Source organism: Phyllobates terribilis, unplaced genomic scaffold (genome assembly GCF_046119375.1).
Source record: "Phyllobates terribilis strain yellow unplaced genomic scaffold, ASM4611937v1 Scaffold_119__1_contigs__length_5224398, whole genome shotgun sequence".
NCBI classification, from domain to species: domain Eukaryota; kingdom Metazoa; phylum Chordata; class Amphibia; order Anura; family Dendrobatidae; genus Phyllobates; species Phyllobates terribilis.
In genome coordinates this window covers 3,020,872-3,041,366 of record NW_027362879.1, presented here as the reverse complement: position 1 = coordinate 3,041,366, position 20,495 = coordinate 3,020,872, and the positions used below count along the sequence as shown (strand labels likewise).

Here is a 20,495-nt window from a genome sequence, read left to right as displayed (position 1 = left end):
GATTAATCTCGCATGAAGAATGATAATATTATAACAGATCACAATTTTGGGGTAAAATTATTCAATTTTAAATATATATACAGTACAGACCAAAAGTTTGGACACACCTTCTCATTTTAAGATTTTTCTGTATTTTCATGACTTTGAAAATTGTACATTCACACTGAAGGCATCAAAACTATGAATTAACACATGTGGAATTATATACTTAACAAAAAAGTGTGAAACAACTGAAAATATGTCTTATATTCTAGGTACTTCAAAGTAGCCACCTTCTGCTTTGATGACTGCTTTGCACACTCTTGCATTCTCTTGATGAGCTTCAAGAGGTAGTCACCGGAAATGGTCTTCCAACAATCTTGAAGGAGTTCCCAGAGATGCTTAGCACTTGTTGGCCCTTTTGCCTTCACTCTGCGGTCCAGCTCACCCAAACCATCTCGATTGGGTTCAGGTCTGGTGACTGTGGAGGCCAGGTCATCTTGCATAGCACCCCATCACTCTCCCTCTTGGTCAAATAGCCCTTACACAGCCTGGAGGTGTGTTTGGGGTCATTATCCTGTTGAAAAATAAATGATGGTCCAACTAAACGCAAACCGGATGGAATAGCATGCCGCTGCAAGATGCTGTGGTAGCCATGCTGGTTCAGTATGCCTTCAATTTTGAATAAATCCCCAACAGTGTCACCAGCAAAGCACCCCCACACCATCACACCTCCTCCTCCATGCTTCACGGTGGGAACCAGGCATGTAGAGTCCATCCGTTCACCTTTTCTGCGTCGCACAAAGACACGGTGGTTGGAACCAAAGATCTCAAATATGGACTCAACAGACCAAAGCACAGATTTCCACTGGTCTAATGACCATTACTTGTGTTCTTTAGCCCAAACAAGTCTCTTCTGCTTGTTGCCTGTCCTTAGCAGTGGTTTCCTAGCAGCTATTTTACCATGAAGGCCTGCTGCACAAAGTCTCCTCTTGAAGAAATGTGTCTGCTGCTAGAACTCTGTGTGGCATTGACCTGGTCTCTAATCTGAGCTGCTGTTAACCTGCGATTTCTGAGGATGGTGACTCGGATAAAGTTATCCTCAGAAGCAGAGGTGACTCTTGGTCTTCCTTTCCTGGGGCGGTCCTCATGTGAGCCAGTTTCTTTGTAGTGCTTGATGGTTTTTGCATCTGCACTTGGGGACACTTTCAAAGTTTTCCCAATTTTTCACACTGACTGACCTTCATTTCTTAAAGTAATGATGGCCACTCGTTTTTCGTTACTTAGCTGCTTTTTTCTTGCCATAATACAAATTCTAACAGTCTATTCAGTAGGACTATCAGCTGTGTATCCACCTGACTTCTGCACAACACAACTGATGGTCCCAACCCCATTTAGAAAGCAAGAAATGCCACTTATTAAACCTGACAGGGCACACCTGTGAAGTGAAAACCATTTCCGGTGACTACCTCTTGAAGCTCATCAAGAGAATGCCAAGAGTGTGCAAAGCAGTCATCAAAGCAAAAGGTGGCTACTTTGAAGAACCTAGATTATAAGACATATTTTCAGTTGTTTCACACTTTTTTGTTAAGTATATAATTCCACGTGTTAATTCATAGTTTTGATGCCTTCAGTGTGATTGTACAATTTTCATAGTCATGAAAATACAGAAAAATCTTTAAATGAGAAGGTGTGTCCAAACTTTTGGTCTGTACTGTATATATATAGCAATTACATTATTCTGACAAGACCAATTTTTTGCTTTTTTCTTCCCCTTTTTCCCAAAAAATATAACTTTGTTTTTTCATTAACATAGACGGAGGGCTTGTGTTTTGTGGGACTAGTTGCTCTTTGGAATGACAATATTCAATTTACCACATAAAGTATTGAAAAATGGGGAAAAAATCAAAGTAAGGTTATTATTTTTGTTTGTTTGGGTTTTTTTATGAACATTTAAAAAAAAATGTGGTTTGTGAGACCATTTTCATCTTGCAAAGACCTAATTTTATAAAATGATCCCATTGATGGAGTTGTCGGCTTTTTCTTGTGGAGAGATCAGTAGTTACAAGTTTCTGGCACTTTACTGTCCTTTACAGCATTGACCCGACGTGTAATAGATTTATATATACTGAAAGATTGTACTTATGTCAATGCAGCAGAAACAAATATTGTTTTACGCTTTTTCTTTTTTATAGTTGGCCAGAAAACCGCAGAACCTTAAGCAGAAAATGACATGAATGAGAATATCTGCCCGGCTTGTACCGGATCCGGGGGTGTTACGTACAAGGCGAAGGTCCCAGAATAAGGATTTGCTTCATTTTGGTGCAGAGTTTCTAGTAGTTTCTGGTTACTACTGTTACAGGCAGATGCCGTCTGCATAATACAGCCAGCACCGCCTCAACCCCCTCCATGCATGTGGACCCCGGCACAAACACTCAGGCACATCCTTTTATGCTGAGACATTAATAATTCTACAATTATCACACACAACTTATATACAGAAACCTCCCAACCGTCCCCGATCCAATGGGACTGTCCGGCTGTCGCTGGAGGTCGGGGCTGTGTCCTGACGAGCCGTGTTCTGTCAGGACAGTCTGTGTAGTACAAGAAAGTCTCATGCCGTGCATGCTGCTGTGATCGCTCCTGGAGAGGGGCAGCATCCGCTCCGCACACCTCATACACACCCGGCTCAGCAAGCTTCGTACATGCCCGGCTCCGCTCCGCAAGCTTCGTACACGCGCGGCTCCGCTCCGCAAGCCTCGTACACGCCCGGCTCCGCTCCGCACGCCTCGTACACACACGGCTCCGCTCCGTACGCCTCGTACACGCGCGGCTCCGCTCAGTACGCCTCGTACACACGCGGCTCCGCTCCGCACGCCTCGTACACGCCCGGCTCCGCTCCGTACGCCTCGTACACGCCCGGCTCCGCTCCGTACGCCTCGTACATACACGGCTCCGTACAACTCGTACACACGCGGCTCCGCTCCGTACACCTCGTACACACGCGGCTCCGCTCCGTACACCTCGTACACACGCGGCTCTGCTCCGTACGCCTCGTACACACGCGGCTCCGCTCCGTACACCTCGTACACACACGGCTACGCTCCGTACACCTCGTACACACGCGGCTCCGCTCCGTACACCTCGTACACGCGCGGCTCTGCTCCGTACACCTCGTACACACGGCTCAGCTCCGTACACCTCGTACACACGCGGCTCTGCTCCGTACACCTCGTACACACGGCTCAGCTCCGTACACCTCGTACACACGCGGCTCTGCTCCGTACACCTCGTACACTCGCGGCTCCGCTCCGTACACTTCGTACACACGCGGCTCTGCTCCGTACACCTCGTACACGCGCGGCTCTGCTACATCCACACTGTAAACCCCTCCTGACCCCACACATAAACTTCAGCTCATCCAGCACCATGACAACCAGCACAGCAGAGTCCTGCATCCACTGAGGCCCCTGATCATGTGACCCCTGACTCCTCCCCTCCTGTGACCTCATCACAGCTCCTGTGCGCACAGAGCAGCCATATATGTGGTGGCGGCTCTGCAGGTGGAGGTATGTGGAGACCCCATTACTGGACGCAGGGGGCATTAACCCCTTCAGCACCGAGACTCTTTTGGGGTCTTGTGTTGCCCCTTTATAAGAATCATAAGGTTTTTGTTCTGTTTCCTGTAATAGATACATACGACCCAACTATGGAGACAGGAAGGGAGGAAACGTATTGTTCTCATAGTACAGGACCCCTTTACTGCCCCACAGTGTAATGCCCCCATTATACCCCTTATGCAGGATGTATGATGCCCCCACACAGTGTAATGCCCCCATATGCCCCTTATGCAGGATGTATGATGCCCCCACAGTGTAATACCCCCATTATGCCCCTTATGCAGTATGTATGATGCCCCCACACAGTGTAATGCCCCCATTATGCCCCTTATGCAGGATGTATGATGCCCCCACAGTGTAATGCCCCCATTATGCCCCTTATGCAGGATGTATGATGCCCCCACACAGTGTAATGCCCCCATTATGCCCCATGCAGGATGTATGATGCCCCCACAGTGTAATGCCCCCACTATGCCCCTTATGCAGGATGTATGATGCCCCCCACACAGTGTAATGTCCCCATTATGCCCCTTATGCAGGATGTATGATGCCCCCACAGTGTAATGCCCCCATTATGCCCCTTATGCAGTATATATGATGCCCCACACAGTGTAATGCCCCCATTATGCCCCTTATGCAGGATGTATGATGCCCCCATTATGACCCTTATGCAGGATGTATGATGCCCCCACACAGTGTAATGCCCCCATTATGCCCCTTATGCCGGATGTATGATGCCCCCATTATGCCCCTTATGCCGGATGTATGATGCCCCTACACAGTGTAATGCCCCCATTATGCCCCTCATGCTGGATGTATGATGCCCCCCACAGTGTAATGCCCCCATTATACCCCTTATGCAGGATGTATGATGCCCCCACACAGTGAAATGTCCCCATTATGCCCCTTATGCAGTATGTATGACGCCCCCACACAGTGTAATGCCCCCATTATGCCCCTCATGCAGTATGTATGATGCCCCCACGCAGTGTAATGCCCCCATTATGCCCCTTATGCAGTATGTATGATGCCCCCACACGGTGTAATGACCCCATTATGCCCCTTATGCAGGATGTATGATGGCCCCATTATGCAGTATGTATGATGCCCCCACACAGTGTAATGCCCCCATTATGCCCCTTATGCAGTATGTATGATGCCCCCACAGTGTAATGCCCCCATTATGCCCCTTATGCAGGATGTATGATGCCCCCACAGTGTAATGCCCCAATTATGCCCCTCATGCTGGATGTATGATGCCCCCCACAGTGTAATGCCCCCATTATACCCCTTATGCAGGATGTATGATGCCCCCACACAGTGTAATGCCCCCATTATGCCCCTTATGCAGTATGTATGACGCCCCCACACAGTGTAATGCTCCCATTATGCCCCTTATGCAGGATGTATGATGGCCCCATTATGCCCCTTATGCAGTATGTATGATGCCCCCACACAGTGTAATGCCCCCATTATGCCCCTTATACAGTATATATGATGCCCCACACAGTGTAATGCCCCCATTATGCCCCTTATGCAGGATGTATGATGCCCCCATTATGACCCTTATGCAGGATGTATGATGCCCCCACACAGTGTAATGCCCCCATTATGCCCCTCATGCTGGATGTATGATGCCCCCCACAGTGTAATGCCCCCATTATACCCCTTATGCAGGATGTATGATGCCCCCACACAGTGTAATGTCCCCATTATGCCCCTTATGCAGGATGTATGACGCCCCCACACAGTGTAATGCCCCCATTATGCCCCTCATGCAGGATGTATGATGCCCTCACACAGTGTAATGCCCCCATTATGCCCCTTATGCAGTATGTATGATGCCCCCACACAGTGTAATGCCCCCAATTATGCCCCTTATGCAGTATGTATGATGCCCCCACACAATGTAATGGCCCCATTATGCCCCTTATGCAGGATGTATGATGGCCCCATTATGCCCCTTATGCAGGATGTATGATGCCCCCACACAGTGTAATGCCCCATTATGCCCCTTATGCAGTATGTATGATGCCCCCACACAGTGTAATGTCCCCATTATGCCCCTTATGCAGGATGTATTATGCCCCCCACAGTGTAATGCCCCCATTATGCCCCTTATGCAGGATGTATGATGCCCCCATTATGCCCCTTATGCAGGATGTGTGATGCCCCCCACACAGTGTAATGCCCCCATTATGCCCCTTATGCAGGATGTGTGATTCCCCCATTATGCCCCTTATGCAGGATGTATGATGCCCCCACGCAGTGTAATGCCCCCATTATGCCCCTTATACAGTATGTATGATGCCCCCACACAGTGTAATACCCCCATTATGCCCCTTATGCAGGATGTATGATGCCCCCACAGTGTAATGCCCCCATTATTCCCCTTATGCAGTATGTTTGATGCCCCCACACAGTGTAATGCCCCCATTATGCCCCTTATGCAGGATGTATGATGCCCCCACACAGTGTAATGCCCCATTATGCCTCTTATGCAGGATGTATGATGCCCCCACACAGTGTAATGTCCCCATTATGCCCCTTATGCAGTATGTATGATGCCCCCACACAGTGTAATGCCCCCATTATGCCCCTTATGCAGTATGTATGATGCCCCCACAGTGTAATGCCCCCATTATGCCCCTTATGCAGGATGTATGATGCCCCCACAGTGTAATGCCCCAATTATGCCCCTCATGCTGGATGTATGATGCCCCCCACAGTGTAATGCCCCCATTATACCCCTTATGCAGGATGTATGATGCCCCCACACAGTGTAATGCCCCCATTATGCCCCTTATGCAGTATGTATGACGCCCCCACACAGTGTAATGCCCCCATTATGCCCCTCATGCAGGATGTATGATGCCCCCACACAGTGTAATGCCCCCATTATGCCCCTTATGCAGTATGTATGATGCCCCCACACAGTGTAATGCCCCCATTATGCCCCTTATGCAGGATGTATGATGGCCCCATTATGCCCCTTATGCAGTATGTATGATGCCCCCACACAGTGTAATGCCCCCATTATGCCCCTTATACAGTATATATGATGCCCCACACAGTGTAATGCCCCCATTATGCCCCTTATGCAGGATGTATGATGCCCCCATTATGACCCTTATGCAGGATGTATGATGCCCCCACACAGTGTAATGCCCCCATTATGCCCCTCATGCTGGATATATGATGCCCCCCACAGTGTAATGCCCCCATTATACCCCTTATGCAGGATGTATGATGCCCCCACACAGTGTAATGTCCCCATTATGCCCCTTATGCAGGATGTATGACGCCCCCACACAGTGTAATGCCCCCATTATGCCCCTCATGCAGGATGTATGATGCCCCCACACAGTGTAATGCCCCCATTATGCCCCTTATGCACTATGTATGATGCCCCCACACAGTGTAATGCCCCCATTATGCCCCTTATGCAGGATGTATGATGGCCCCATTATGCCCCTTATGCAGTATTTATGATGCCCCCACACAGTGTAATGCCCCCATTATGCCCCTTATACAGTATATATGATGCCCCACACAGTGTAATGCCCCCATTATGCCCCTTATGCCGGATGTATGATGCCCCCATTATGCCCCTTATGCCGGATGTATGATGCCCCTACACAGTGTAATGCCCCCATTATGCCCCTCATGCTGGATGTATGATGCCCCCCACAGTGTAATGCCCCCATTATACCCCTTATGCAGGATGTATGATGCCCCCACACAGTGTAATGTCCCCATTATGCCCCTTATGCAGTATGTATGACGCCCCCACACAGTGTAATGCCCCCATTATGCCCCTCATGCAGTATGTATGATGCCCCCACGCAGTGTAATGCCCCCATTATGCCCCTTATGCAGTATGTATGATGCCCCCACACGGTGTAATGACCCCATTATGCCCCTTATGCAGGATGTATGATGGCCCCATTATGCAGTATGTATGATGCCCCCACACAGTGTAATGCCCCCATTATGCCCCTTATGCAGTATGTATGATGCCCCCACAGTGTAATGCCCCCATTATGCCCCTTATGCAGGATGTATGATGCCCCCACAGTGTAATGCCCCCATTATGCTCCTCATGCTGGATGTATGATGCCCCCCACAGTGTAATGCCCCCATTATACCCCTTATGCAGGATGTATGATGCCCCCACACAGTGTAATGCCCCCATTATGCCCCTTATGCAGTATGTATGACGCCCCCACACAGTGTAATGCCCCCATTATGCCCCTCATGCAGGATGTATGATGCCCCCACACAGTGTAATGCCCCCATTATGCCCCTTATGCAGTATGTATGATGCCCCCACACAGTGTAATGCCCCCATTATGCCCCTTATGCAGAATGTATGATGGCCCCATTATGCCCCTTATGCAGTATGTATGATGCCCCCACACAGTGTAATGCCCCCATTATGACCCTTATGCAGTATGTATGATGCCCCCACAGTGTAATGCCCCTTATGCAGGATGTATGATGCCCCCACAGTGTAATGCCCCCATTATGCCCCTTATGCAGGATGTATGATGCCCCCACAGTGTAATGCCCCCATTATGCCCCTTATGCTGTATGTATGATGCCCCCCACACAGTGTAATGCCCCCATTATACCCCTTATGCAGTATGTATGATGCCCCCACACAGTGTAATGCCCCCATTATGCCCCTCATGCTGGATGTATGATGCCCCCCACAGTGTAATGCCCCCATTATACCCCTTATGCAGGATGTATGATGCCCCCACACAGTGTAATGCCCCCATTATGCCGCTTATGCAGTATGTATGATGCCCCCACACAGTGTAATGCCCCCATTATGCCCCTCATGCAGTATGTATGATGCCCCCACGCAGTTCAATGACCCCATTATGCCCCTCATGCAGGATGTATGATGCCCCCACACAGTGTAATGCCCCCATTATGCCCCTTATGCAGTATGTATGATGCCCCCACACAGTGTAATGGCCCCATTATGCCCCTCATGCAGGATGTATGATGCCCCCACACAGTGTAATGCCCCCATTATGCCCCTTATGCAGTATGTATGATTCCCCCACACAGTGTAATGGCCCCATTATGCCCCTTATGCAGTATGTATGATGCCCCCACACAGTGTAATGCCCCCATTATGCCCCTTATGCAGGATGTATGATGCCCCCACACAGTGTAATGCCCCCATTATGCCCTGTATACAGGATGTATGATTCCCCCCCACAGTGTAATGCCCCCATTATGCCCCTTATGCAGTATGTATGATGCCCCACAGTGTAATGCCCCCATTATACCCCTTATGCAGGATGTGTGATGCCCCCATACAGTGTAATGCCCCCATTATGCTCCTTATGCATGATGTATGATGCCCCCCCACACAGTGTAATGCCCCCAGTATGCCCCTTATGCAGTATGTATGATGCCCCCACACAGTGTAATGCCCCCATTATGCCCCTTATGCAGTATGTATGATGCCCCCACACAGTGTAATGCCCCCATTATGCCCCTTATGCAGTATGTATGATGCCCCCACACAGTGTAATGCCCCCATTATGCCCCTTATGCAGATTGTATGATGCCCCCCCACAGTGTAATGCCCCCATTATGCCCCTTATGCAGTATGTATGATGCCCCCCCACAGTGTAATGTCCCCATTATGCCCCTTATGCAGGATGTATGATGCCCCCACACAGTGTAATGCCCCCATTATGCCCCTTATGCAGGATGTATGATGCCCCTACACAGTCTAATGCCCCCAATATGCCTCTTATGCAGGATGTGTGATGCCCCCATTATGCCCCTTATGCAGGATTTATGATGCCCCCACACAGTGTAATGCCCCCAGTATGCCGATTATGCAGGATGTATGATGCCCCCACAGTGTAATGCCCCCATTATGCCCCTTATGCAGTATGTTTGATGCCCCCACACAGTGTAATGCCCCCATGATGCCCCCACACAGTGTAATGCCCCCATTATGCCCCTTATGCAGGATGTATGATGCCCCCACACATTGTAATGCTCCTATTATGCCTCTTATGCAGGATGTATGATGCCCTCACACAGTGTAATGCCCCCATTATGCCCCTTATGCAGTATGTATGATGCTCCCACACAGTGTAATGCCCCCATTATGCCCCTTATGCAGGATGTATGATGCCCCCACACAGTGTAATGCCCCCATTATGCCCCTTATACACGATGTATGATGCCCCCACACAGTGTAATGCCCCCATTATGCCCCTTATGCAGTATGTATGATGCCCCACAGTGTAATGCCCCCATTATGCCCCTTTTGCAGTAAGTATGATGCCCCCACACAGTGTAATGCCCCCATTATGCTCCTTATGCATGATGTATGATGCCCCCACACAGTGTAATGCCCCTTATGCAGTATGTATGATACCCCCCCACAGTGTAATGTCCCCATTATGCCCCTTATGCAGGATGTATGATGCCCCCACACAGTGTAATGCCCCCATTATGCCCCTTATGCAGTATGTTTGATGCCCCCACACAGTGTAATGCCCCCATGATGCCCCCACACAGTGTAATGCCCCCATTATGCCCCTTATGCAGGATGTATGATGCCCCTACACATTGTAATGCTCCCATTATGCCTCTTATGCAGGATGTATGATGCCCTCACACAGTGTAATGCCCCCATTATGCCCCTTATGCAGTATGTATGATACTCCCACACAGTGTAATGCCCCCATTATGCCCCTTATGCAGGATGTATGATGCCCCCACACAGTGTAATGCCCCCATTATGCCCCTTATACACGATGTATGATGCCCCCACACAGTGTAATGCCCCCATTATGCCCCTTATGCAGTATGTATGATGCCCCACAGTGTAATGCCCCCATTATGCCCCTTATGCAGTAAGTATGATGCCCCCACACAGTGTAATGCCCCTATTATGCTCCTTATGCATGATGTATGATGCCCCCACACAGTGTAATGCCCCCATTATGCCCCTTATGCAGTATGTATGATGCCCCCACACAGTGTAATGCCCCCATTATGCCCCTTATGCAGTATGTATGATACCCCCCCACAGTGTAATGTCCCCATTATGCCCCTTATGCAGGATGTATGATGCCCCCACACAGTGTAATGCCCCCATTATGCCCCTTATGCAGTATGTATGATGCCCCCATTATGCCCCTTATGCAGTATGTATGATGCCCCTCCCACAGTGTAATGTCCCCATTATGCCCCTTATGCAGGATGTATGATGCCCCAATTATGCCCCTTATGCAGTATGTATTATGCCCCTTATGCAGTATGTATGATACCCCACAGTGCAATGCCCCCATTATGCCCCTTATGCAGGATGTATGATGCCCCCACACATTGTAATGCCCCCATTATGCCCCTTATGCAGGATGTATGATGCCCACACACAGTGTAATGTCCCCATTATGCCCCTTATGCAGGATTTATGATGCCCCCACACAGTGTAATGCCCCCATTATGCCCCTTATGCAGTATGTGTGATGCCCCCACACAGTGTAAAGCTCCCTTTATGCCCCTTATGCAGGATGTATGACGCCCCACACAGTGTAATGCCCCCATTATGCCCCTTATGCAGGATGTATGATGCCCCCACACAGTGTAATGCCCCCATTATGCCCCTTATGCAGGATGTATGATGCCCCCCACAGTGTAATGCCCCCATTATGCCCCTTATGCATTATGGATGATGCCCCCACACAGTGTAATGCCCCCATTATGCCGCTTATGCAGTATGTATGATGCCCCCACACAGTGTAAAGCCCCCATTATGCCCCTTATGCAGGATGTATGATGCCCCCACACAGTGTAATGCCCCCATTTTGCCCCTTATGCAGGATGTATGATGCCCCCACACATTGTAATGCCCCCATTATGCCCCTCATGCAGGATGTATGATGCCTCCCACAGTGTAATGCCCCCATTATGCCCCTTATACAGGATGTATGATGCCCCACAGTGTAATGCCCCCATTATGCCCCTTATGCAGTATGTATGATGCGCCCACACAGTGTAATGCCCCCATTATGCTCCTTATGGAGTATGTATGATGCCCCCACACAGTGTAATGCCCCCATTATGCCCACACACAGTGTAATGCCCTCATTATGCCCCTTATGCAGGATGTATGATGCCTCCCACAGTGTAATGCCCCCATTATGCCCCTTATACAGCATGTATGATGCCCCACAGTGTAATGCCCCCATTTTGCCCCTTATGCAGGATGTATGATGCCCCCACACAGTGTAATGCCCCCATTATGCCCCTTATGGAGTATGTATGATGCCCTCACACAGTATAATGTTCCCACAGTGCCATAATCCCCCCCACACAGTATAATCAGTGGTGTAACTAGGGTCTGATTGGCCCCGGTGCAAAGATTTCGACTGACCCTTCCCTCCCACTTCATCCTGATATGTCCCCTATCGTGGTATTTATATCCCCCGTTTAATGTATAGTAAAAAAATGTTCTATAAGGCTATGTGCCGTAATCGCTGCCATTGACTTGCATTGGACCGCGTGACATCCACATCACTGCATCTGCACATGCGGATATCACACGGTTCAATGTGCGGATGGTACCCAGGTCTGGAGGAGAGGAGACCATAGAACCTGTTAAAAAAAAGGAATTTAAAATAAAAAAAAAAGATTCTACTTACCTTCCGATGTCCTCCCGGTGTTTTCTCCCCTCCGTCTGGTCTGCTCTATGGGTCGCGTTGTTGTGAAGGACCTGCCATGACGTTATTGAGTCATGTGACCTGTCACTCAATGACGTCATCGCAGGTCCTTCACACCACCGCGAGCCGCCCAAGACACCGGACGGAACAGACGAAACACCGGAGTACATCGGAAGGAAAATATAATCTTTTTTTATTTTTTACCATTCTTATTCTTTTTTTTTTTTTTTAACTAACTTGGTCACACTACTATCCATGCCGGTTGCATGGATTTATATAGTGTGAACAAGTTGTCAAGCACTTTTCCAAGTGATGCTAAAATCGCTTGGAAAAGTGCTTGATAACCTGCATGCAGAAATGCATGTGAAGAACGCTTGACAAACTCTTCTACCTGGCGGGAAAAATGCATGTAAAAACAGCACGCCTTTTTCCTGCCAGGGAGAAGCTGAAAAAATATGCAGCATTTCTGCATCTTGGGCACTTAGCCTTATACTTACCAGGTACGAACTTAGAAGTCATGGGACCCCATAGCAGAAGTATAATGCACAGCCCATAGTCTTCCATATAGTATAATGCACAGCCCACAGTCCTCCATATAGTATAATGCACAGCCCATAGTACTCCACATAGTATAATGCACAGTCCATAGTACTCCACATAGTATAATACACTCCCCATAGTACTCCATATAGTATAATGCACAGCCCATAGTCTTCCATATAGTATAATGCACAGCCCATAGTCTTCCATATAGTATAATGCACAGCCCATAGTCCTCCATATAGTATAATGCACAGCCCATAGTCCTCCATATAGTATAATGCACAGCCCATAGTCCTCCATATAGCGTAATGCACAGCCCATAGTCCTCCATATAGCGTAATGCACAGCCCATACTCCTCCATATAGCGTAATGCACAGCCCATAGTCCTCCATATAGCGTAATGCACAGCCCATAGTCCTCCATATAGCGTAATGCACAGCCCATAGTCCTCCATATAGTATAATGCACAGCCCATAGTCTTCCATATAGTATAATGCACAGCCCATAGTCCTCCATATAGTATGATGCACAGCCCATAGTCCTCCATATAGTATAATGCACAGCCCATAGTCCTCCATATAGCGTAATGCACAGCCCATAGTCCTCCATATAGTGTAATGCACAGCCCATAGTCGTGCATGTAGCGTAATGCACAGCCCATAGTCGTGCATGTAGCGTAATGCACAGCCCATAGTCGTGCATGTAGCGTAATGCACAGCCCATAGTCGTGCATGTAGCGTAATGCACAGCCCATAGTCGTGCATGTAGCGTAATGCACAGCCCATAGTCGTGCATGTAGCGTAATGCACAGCCCATAGTCGTGCATGTAGCGTAATGCACAGCCCATAGTCGTGCATGTAGCGTAATGCACAGCCCATAGTCGTGCATGTAGCGTAATGCACAGCCCATAGTCGTGCATGTAGCGTAATGCACAGCCCATAGTCGTGCATGTAGCGTAATGCACAGCCCATAGTCGTGCATGTAGCGTAATGCACAGCCCATAGTCGTGCATGTAGCGTAATGCACAGCCCATAGTCGTGCATGTAGCGTAATGCACAGCCCATAGTCGTGCATGTAGCGTAATGCACAGCCCATAGTCGTGCATGTAGCGTAATGCACAGCCCATAGTCGTGCATGTAGCGTAATGCACAGCCCATAGTCGTGCATGTAGCGTAATGCACAGCCCATAGTCGTGCATGTAGCGTAATGCACAGCCCATAGTCGTGCATGTAGCGTAATGCACAGCCCATAGTCGTGCATGTAGCGTAATGCACAGCCCATAGTCGTGCATGTAGCGTAATGCACAGCCCATAGTCGTGCATGTAGCGTAATGCACAGCCCATAGTCGTGCATGTAGCGTAATGCACAGCCCATAGTCGTGCATGTAGCGTAATGCACAGCCCATAGTCGTGCATGTAGCGTAATGCACAGCCCATAGTCGTGCATGTAGCGTAATGCACAGCCCATAGTCGTGCATGTAGCGTAATGCACAGCCCATAGTCGTGCATGTAGCGTAATGCACAGCCCATAGTCGTGCATGTAGCGTAATGCACAGCCCATAGTCGTGCATGTAGCGTAATGCACAGCCCATAGTCGTGCATGTAGCGTAATGCACAGCCCATAGTCGTGCATGTAGCGTAATGCACAGCCCATAGTCGTGCATGTAGCGTAATGCACAGCCCATAGTCGTGCATGTAGCGTAATGCACAGCCCACAGTCGTGCATGTAGCGTAATGCACAGCCCACAGTCGTGCATGTAGCGTAATGCACAGCCCACAGTCGTGCATGTAGCGTAATGCACAGCCCACAGTCGTGCATGTAGCGTAATGCACAGCCCACAGTCGTGCATGTAGCGTAATGCACAGCCCACAGTCGTGCATGTAGCGTAATGCACAGCCCACAGTCGTGCATGTAGCGTAATGCACAGCCCACAGTCGTGCATGTAGCGTAATGCACAGCCCACAGTCGTGCATGTAGCGTAATGCACAGCCCACAGTCGTGCATGTAGCGTAATGCACAGCCCACAGTCGTGCATGTAGCGTAATGCACAGCCCACAGTCGTGCATGTAGCGTAATGCACAGCCCACAGTCGTGCATGTAGCGTAATGCACAGCCCACAGTCGTGCATGTAGCGTAATGCACAGCCCACAGTCGTGCATGTAGCGTAATGCACAGCCCACAGTCGTGCATGTAGCGTAATGCACAGCCCACAGTCGTGCATGTAGCGTAATGCACAGCCCACAGTCGTGCATGTAGCGTAATGCACAGCCCACAGTCGTGCATGTAGCGTAATGCACAGCCCACAGTCGTGCATGTAGCGTAATGCACAGCCCACAGTCGTGCATGTAGCGTAATGCACAGCCCACAGTCGTGCATGTAGCGTAATGCACAGCCCACAGTCGTGCATGTAGCGTAATGCACAGCCCACAGTCGTGCATGTAGCGTAATGCACAGCCCACAGTCGTGCATGTAGCGTAATGCACAGCCCACAGTCGTGCATGTAGCGTAATGCACAGCCCACAGTCGTGCATGTAGCGTAATGCACAGCCCACAGTCGTGCATGTAGCGTAATGCACAGCCCACAGTCGTGCATGTAGCGTAATGCACAGCCCACAGTCGTGCATGTAGCGTAATGCACAGCCCACAGTCGTCCATGTAGCGTAATGCACAGCCCACAGTCGTCCATGTAGCGTAATGCACAGCCCACAGTCGTCCATGTAGCGTAATGCACAGCCCACAGTCGTGCATGTAGCGTAATGCACAGCCCACAGTCGTGCATGTAGCGTAATGCACAGCCCACAGTCGTGCATGTAGCGTAATGCACAGCCCACAGTCGTGCATGTAGCGTAATGCACAGCCCACAGTCGTGCATGTAGCGTAATGCACAGCCCACAGTCGTCCATGTAGCGTAATGCACAGCCCACAGTCGTCCATGTAGCGTAATGCACAGCCCACAGTCGTCCATGTAGCGTAATGCACAGCCCACAGTCGTCCATGTAGCGTAATGCACAGCCCACAGTCGTCCATGTAGCGTAATGCACAGCCCACAGTCGTGCATGTAGCGTAATGCACAGCCCACAGTCGTGCATGTAGTACTATGGCCTAGGGTACCATGTACTCACTGATTTAAAAAAAAAAACAACACATTATACTCACCTTCACTCTGTCACGCTGCATATTTTTATGGAGCTGGCAGCTGGCTTCAGCGTGCAAGCGACGGGAGCGCATGACGTCACTTCCATGCGCCTCTAGTCACGTGTACGCTGACTTCATCTGATGGCCTCTGATTGGTCGGCAGCGTGTATTGTGGCACACTGACAAGATGGGAGTGAGGTAGTAGGGGTCAATGAGGATCTAGGAGGGGCTGGGATATGCAAGGAAAGTAGGGAGCTGAGTAAGTGTAATAAATGTGCTAATAATATTAAATATCTGCTGGCAAATGCAAGAAGTCTCGCAAACAAAATGAATGAACTGGAGACTCTTATATCGGTCACAGAATACGATGTGGTGGGTATTACGGAAACCTAGCTGGATGAAAGCCATGACTGTGTGACAAACATGGAGGGATATACTACATTTTAGGATATAGTCAGCAGTGGGGTGCTGCAGTGATCTGTACTAGGACCGATTCTTTTTAACCTCTTTATTAATGACCTTGGGGATGGGATTGAGAGTAAAGTGTCAGTTTTTGCTGACGACATCAAAGTATGTAGAATATTAAAATCTGATCTTGACATTATGATATTGCAGAACGATCTGGATAAGATGACTGAATGGGCAAACACTTGGCGGATGAGGTTTAATGTAGAGTAATGCAACTAGGTCGGAGTAATTCTATTGCTGCATATACATTATATGGGAGTATACTTGGGACTACAGAACAGGAGAAGGCCTTGGGTATTCTGGGTACAAGTAAGCTGAGCAGCAGTACTTAATGTCAAGCAGCAGCCGCAAAAGCAAACAAGACTGTAGGATGTATAAAAAGATAAGGAAGGTTGAACTGGATGCACCTAGGTCTTTATTCAACCTACATTACTATGTTGGTATGAATGTGTGTCCGAGGACACACATCTAGCTGAAACAGGGGCTAGCATTGGCTAGGCCCGGTCGTAGCGGTGACTGCGGTCATTAAGCCTCTAGATAAAATACTCCCACAGTACCTACAGCATATACAGTTACAGAAAATAAAAGGGATTAACAAGAGAACTTACTACACCGATCGCAGAGACGATTCAGTTTAGCTGAAGGAGAGCACTTCAAATGGCCATTTTGTGAACGGGGTTTCCTGCATACATGATGTGTATCTCTCATACATGGGCCAGGTTGTGGGCTGGTCTCAGCACTTCATGATTTTATGGAATCCCCAACTTATGTGATAACGCCTCTCTGGATGATCGCAGAAGTTGTAGATTGACACCATATTTTCCATAAGGATTTTATTTTTACTTAGAGACCAAAAATGGCATAGCTGTTGTCAATTATGTGTCCACTGTGCATTTATGGCTCATTGGCAGAGGGGCTACAGTTATGAGAAAATATGTATCCTTTTCTCTGGCTAGCCCATGTGCTGGAAATGTATTTCTCATTAATATTGGATTTATGTATATTCCAATATTTTATATTTTCATTCGGAGACATCCTGACTGCTGAAGCTGTGCTGATGAAAGGAATGTGTATGCTGGGTGACCATGGCTATTTCTAAAGAGTGTGAGAGATCCCTTTTATCCTTGATAGACCTTTTCCTGTCTGAACAGATAGGTTAATCTGCACTCTTTGTCTATGCACAATACACATCCTCATAGTCTTTTCCCTACAAGAAGCTCTTGCATGTTAATTAAGCTGATTCACTGTTCGGCCACATTCAATTTCCTACTGGTATTAGTTTCTTGTCTAAGTCTTGGAGACTGTCAGCTGTTTGTCTTACTGGAATCCTTGTGAGGTGTCTACTTTAATCCTCTTACTTCACAAGGGACGGCCTGCATGTTGATTAGGCTGGTTCACTTCACACTATAGGTAACACTGTTCAGCAAGGCTTTTTTTTCAGCATGAAATTGGGTGAATCTTATCGGAATTGTCATGCTGAGAAATAACTTCAGAATTGCTCTATCACTTAAGATTTTTGAGAAAAATGCAATTATGTATGCATTGAATACTGTCAAATTTGTGGTGGTATGTGATATTCCGAATTCAAAAGTCAGCAACAGCGATCAAGTTTAGAAATGTTTTGCCATTGATTTTTTTTATAATCACTGTCCGATAATTCACAGGCAAGATTCCAACAATAGTCACCCAGCATCGAGGGCCTCCACCTCCCCTGGTACCTATTTTCCATCTAGGAAATGTCTTGATGAAACCTTTCACAATGTTCATCACTTACAGTGCCTAGGTTTGTTGGGAAAAAGTCAATGTGTGAATGAAGGAAATGTATTTTAAGTGATATGTTGCACTTCATTGACTTGTAAGCCTGAAGAAAACTTTCAAACTGTTCAGCATAGTTTGGCACCTTGTAGTTGCCTAGAAAGTTGAAAACGACATTCTTGAAGGCCGACCATGCTACATGTTCTGCACCATGCAGAAGACCATCAAAGAAAGGCCGCATGCCCACTATGCGTTTTTCAAGCAGACCCGGGTACCATAGTACCTGTGTAAAAAAGAATTTAAAATAAAAAATAAAGATTATACTTGCCTTCCGGTGGCCCCCGGTCTCCTCAGCGATGCGTCCGGTGTGTTGGGCGGCTCATGGAAGGTCCTTTTAGACCATCGCGAGCCGTCCAACACACCGGTCGCATCGCTGAGGAGACCGGGGGCCATCGGAAGGTAAGTATAATCTTTATTTTTTATTTTTTACCATTCTTATTCTTTTTTTTTTTTACTATTACTTGGTCACACTATATAAATCCATGCCGGTTGCATGGATTTATATAGCGTGATCAAGTTGTCAAGCACTTTTCCAAGTGATGCTAAAATCGCTTGGAAAAGAGCTTGATAACCCGCATGCGGAAATGCATGCAAAAACGCTTGACAAACGCTTCTACCTGGCAGGAAAAACGCATGCTTTTTTCCTGCCAGGGAGATGTGGAAAAAATATGCAGCGTTTCTGCATCGTGGGCACTTAGCCTTACTATCATTTACTAGCTCTCGGATTTGTGGGCCAATGAAAACACCCTCTTTTATCTTGGCATCACTGATGCATGGAAACTTCTGTCACAAGTAAGCAAAGACTTCAGTTTGCTTGTTCATTGCTTTGACAAAGTTCTTCATTAATCCCATTTTGATGTGCAAAGGTGGAAGGAATATCATCTTTTCATCTATTAATGGTTCGTGTTTAACATTCTTCTGCCCTGGAATAAATTTATTGCGTAGTGGCCAGTCCTTCCTGATATATTGTGAGTCTCTTGCGCTACTGTCCCATTCCCAAAGGAAACAACAGTACTTAGTGTATCCCATCTGTAAACCTAATAAAATTGCAACTACCTTGAGATCACCACATATATTCCATTTGTACCTTGATTATTGAATGTGCATCTGCATATTCTCATAGGTCTCCTTCATACTGATCGACATGTCCGATAGGTATCGAAGAGTAGACATTACCATTGTGTAGCAAGACAGCCTTAAAACTTAAGGCCAATGAATCAATGAACAGTCGCCATTCCCTTGGGTCATGGTCAACTCCAAGGACAGAAAACAATCCAGTAATATCACTGCAAAAAGTGAGACAGTCAGGTTGACTGAAATATTTGGTTAAATCTTCATGACGACTGCAAAATACTGAAATTTCTGTACCTGGCTGCAACAGATGCCACCCTTGCAACCTTGATCCAAGTAGTTCTGCCTGACTCTTTGATAAACCCAAATCTCTGACCAGATCGTTGAGTCTTGCTTGAGATATTAAACGTGGAGCAGTTGATATTGATGGTTCGAAATCTGAATCAGCAGCAGGTTCCATCTCTAATGAATCAACCATCATTTCATCGCCCTCTTCTATTCTCCACACCGGCGGTGGTTTTGGAACTGGCAGACTTTCATTGTGCGCCACTGGTCAAATTGCAGAAGCAAGGTTGGGATATTCAATAGACCTCCTGTTCTTAGAAGGAAAAACCGGATACATTCATCGTGCAGAAGTAACAATCGGTTATATGGTCCTTCTGATCCCTCCAGATCATTGGAATGTTAAATGGCATCGATGGTCGCACACCCTTCAGCCAAGACCTCAAAGTCGTAGTGCAAGATGAGCAGCATATATGAGTAGCCCTTGCTCTGTCTTGGTCACCAATTTTGCATCCAAAATATAACTCCTATGCCTTCTTAACAACTGCAGTTATACTCCTTTTCTGGGCTTTAAGGGTATAATCTCCACATATATAACAAAAGAGCTCATTACTATTGCGACATTGACGCGATATTCTACAACTCATTACTTATTAAACCGTTTTGCTCCTTTATGAAATTTTCTCAAAACAGAAGAAACTCATGAAGATTACAGCGTCGTTACTGCTGTTATTATATAATGCTACTTGGAAATAGACCAAAGTCTGACAGTTGTGTCTGGACGTGCCTGAGAGTGCACAACTAATGCAGTGCATGATTGGACAGGACTTAAGTGCTGTATATTATAATAAAGAGAGTCCATATTATGAA

General features: G+C 47.6%; 1 protein-coding gene across 1 annotated transcript in view; it reads right to left on the bottom strand.

The window, feature by feature from the left end:
• Positions 1 to 19,821, bottom strand: part of LOC141201569 (uncharacterized) — a 57,929-nt gene extending 38,108 nt beyond the window's left edge. The window contains exons 1-2 of the mRNA XM_073663561.1: positions 19,641 to 19,821; positions 18,232 to 18,368 (exon numbers count right to left, since the gene is read on the bottom strand). Of these exons, the coding sequence (XP_073519662.1) occupies positions 18,232 to 18,368; positions 19,641 to 19,821 (318 nt within the window). The remainder of the gene's footprint in view (positions 1 to 18,231; positions 18,369 to 19,640) is intronic.
• Positions 19,822 to 20,495: the final 674 nt, after the last annotated feature.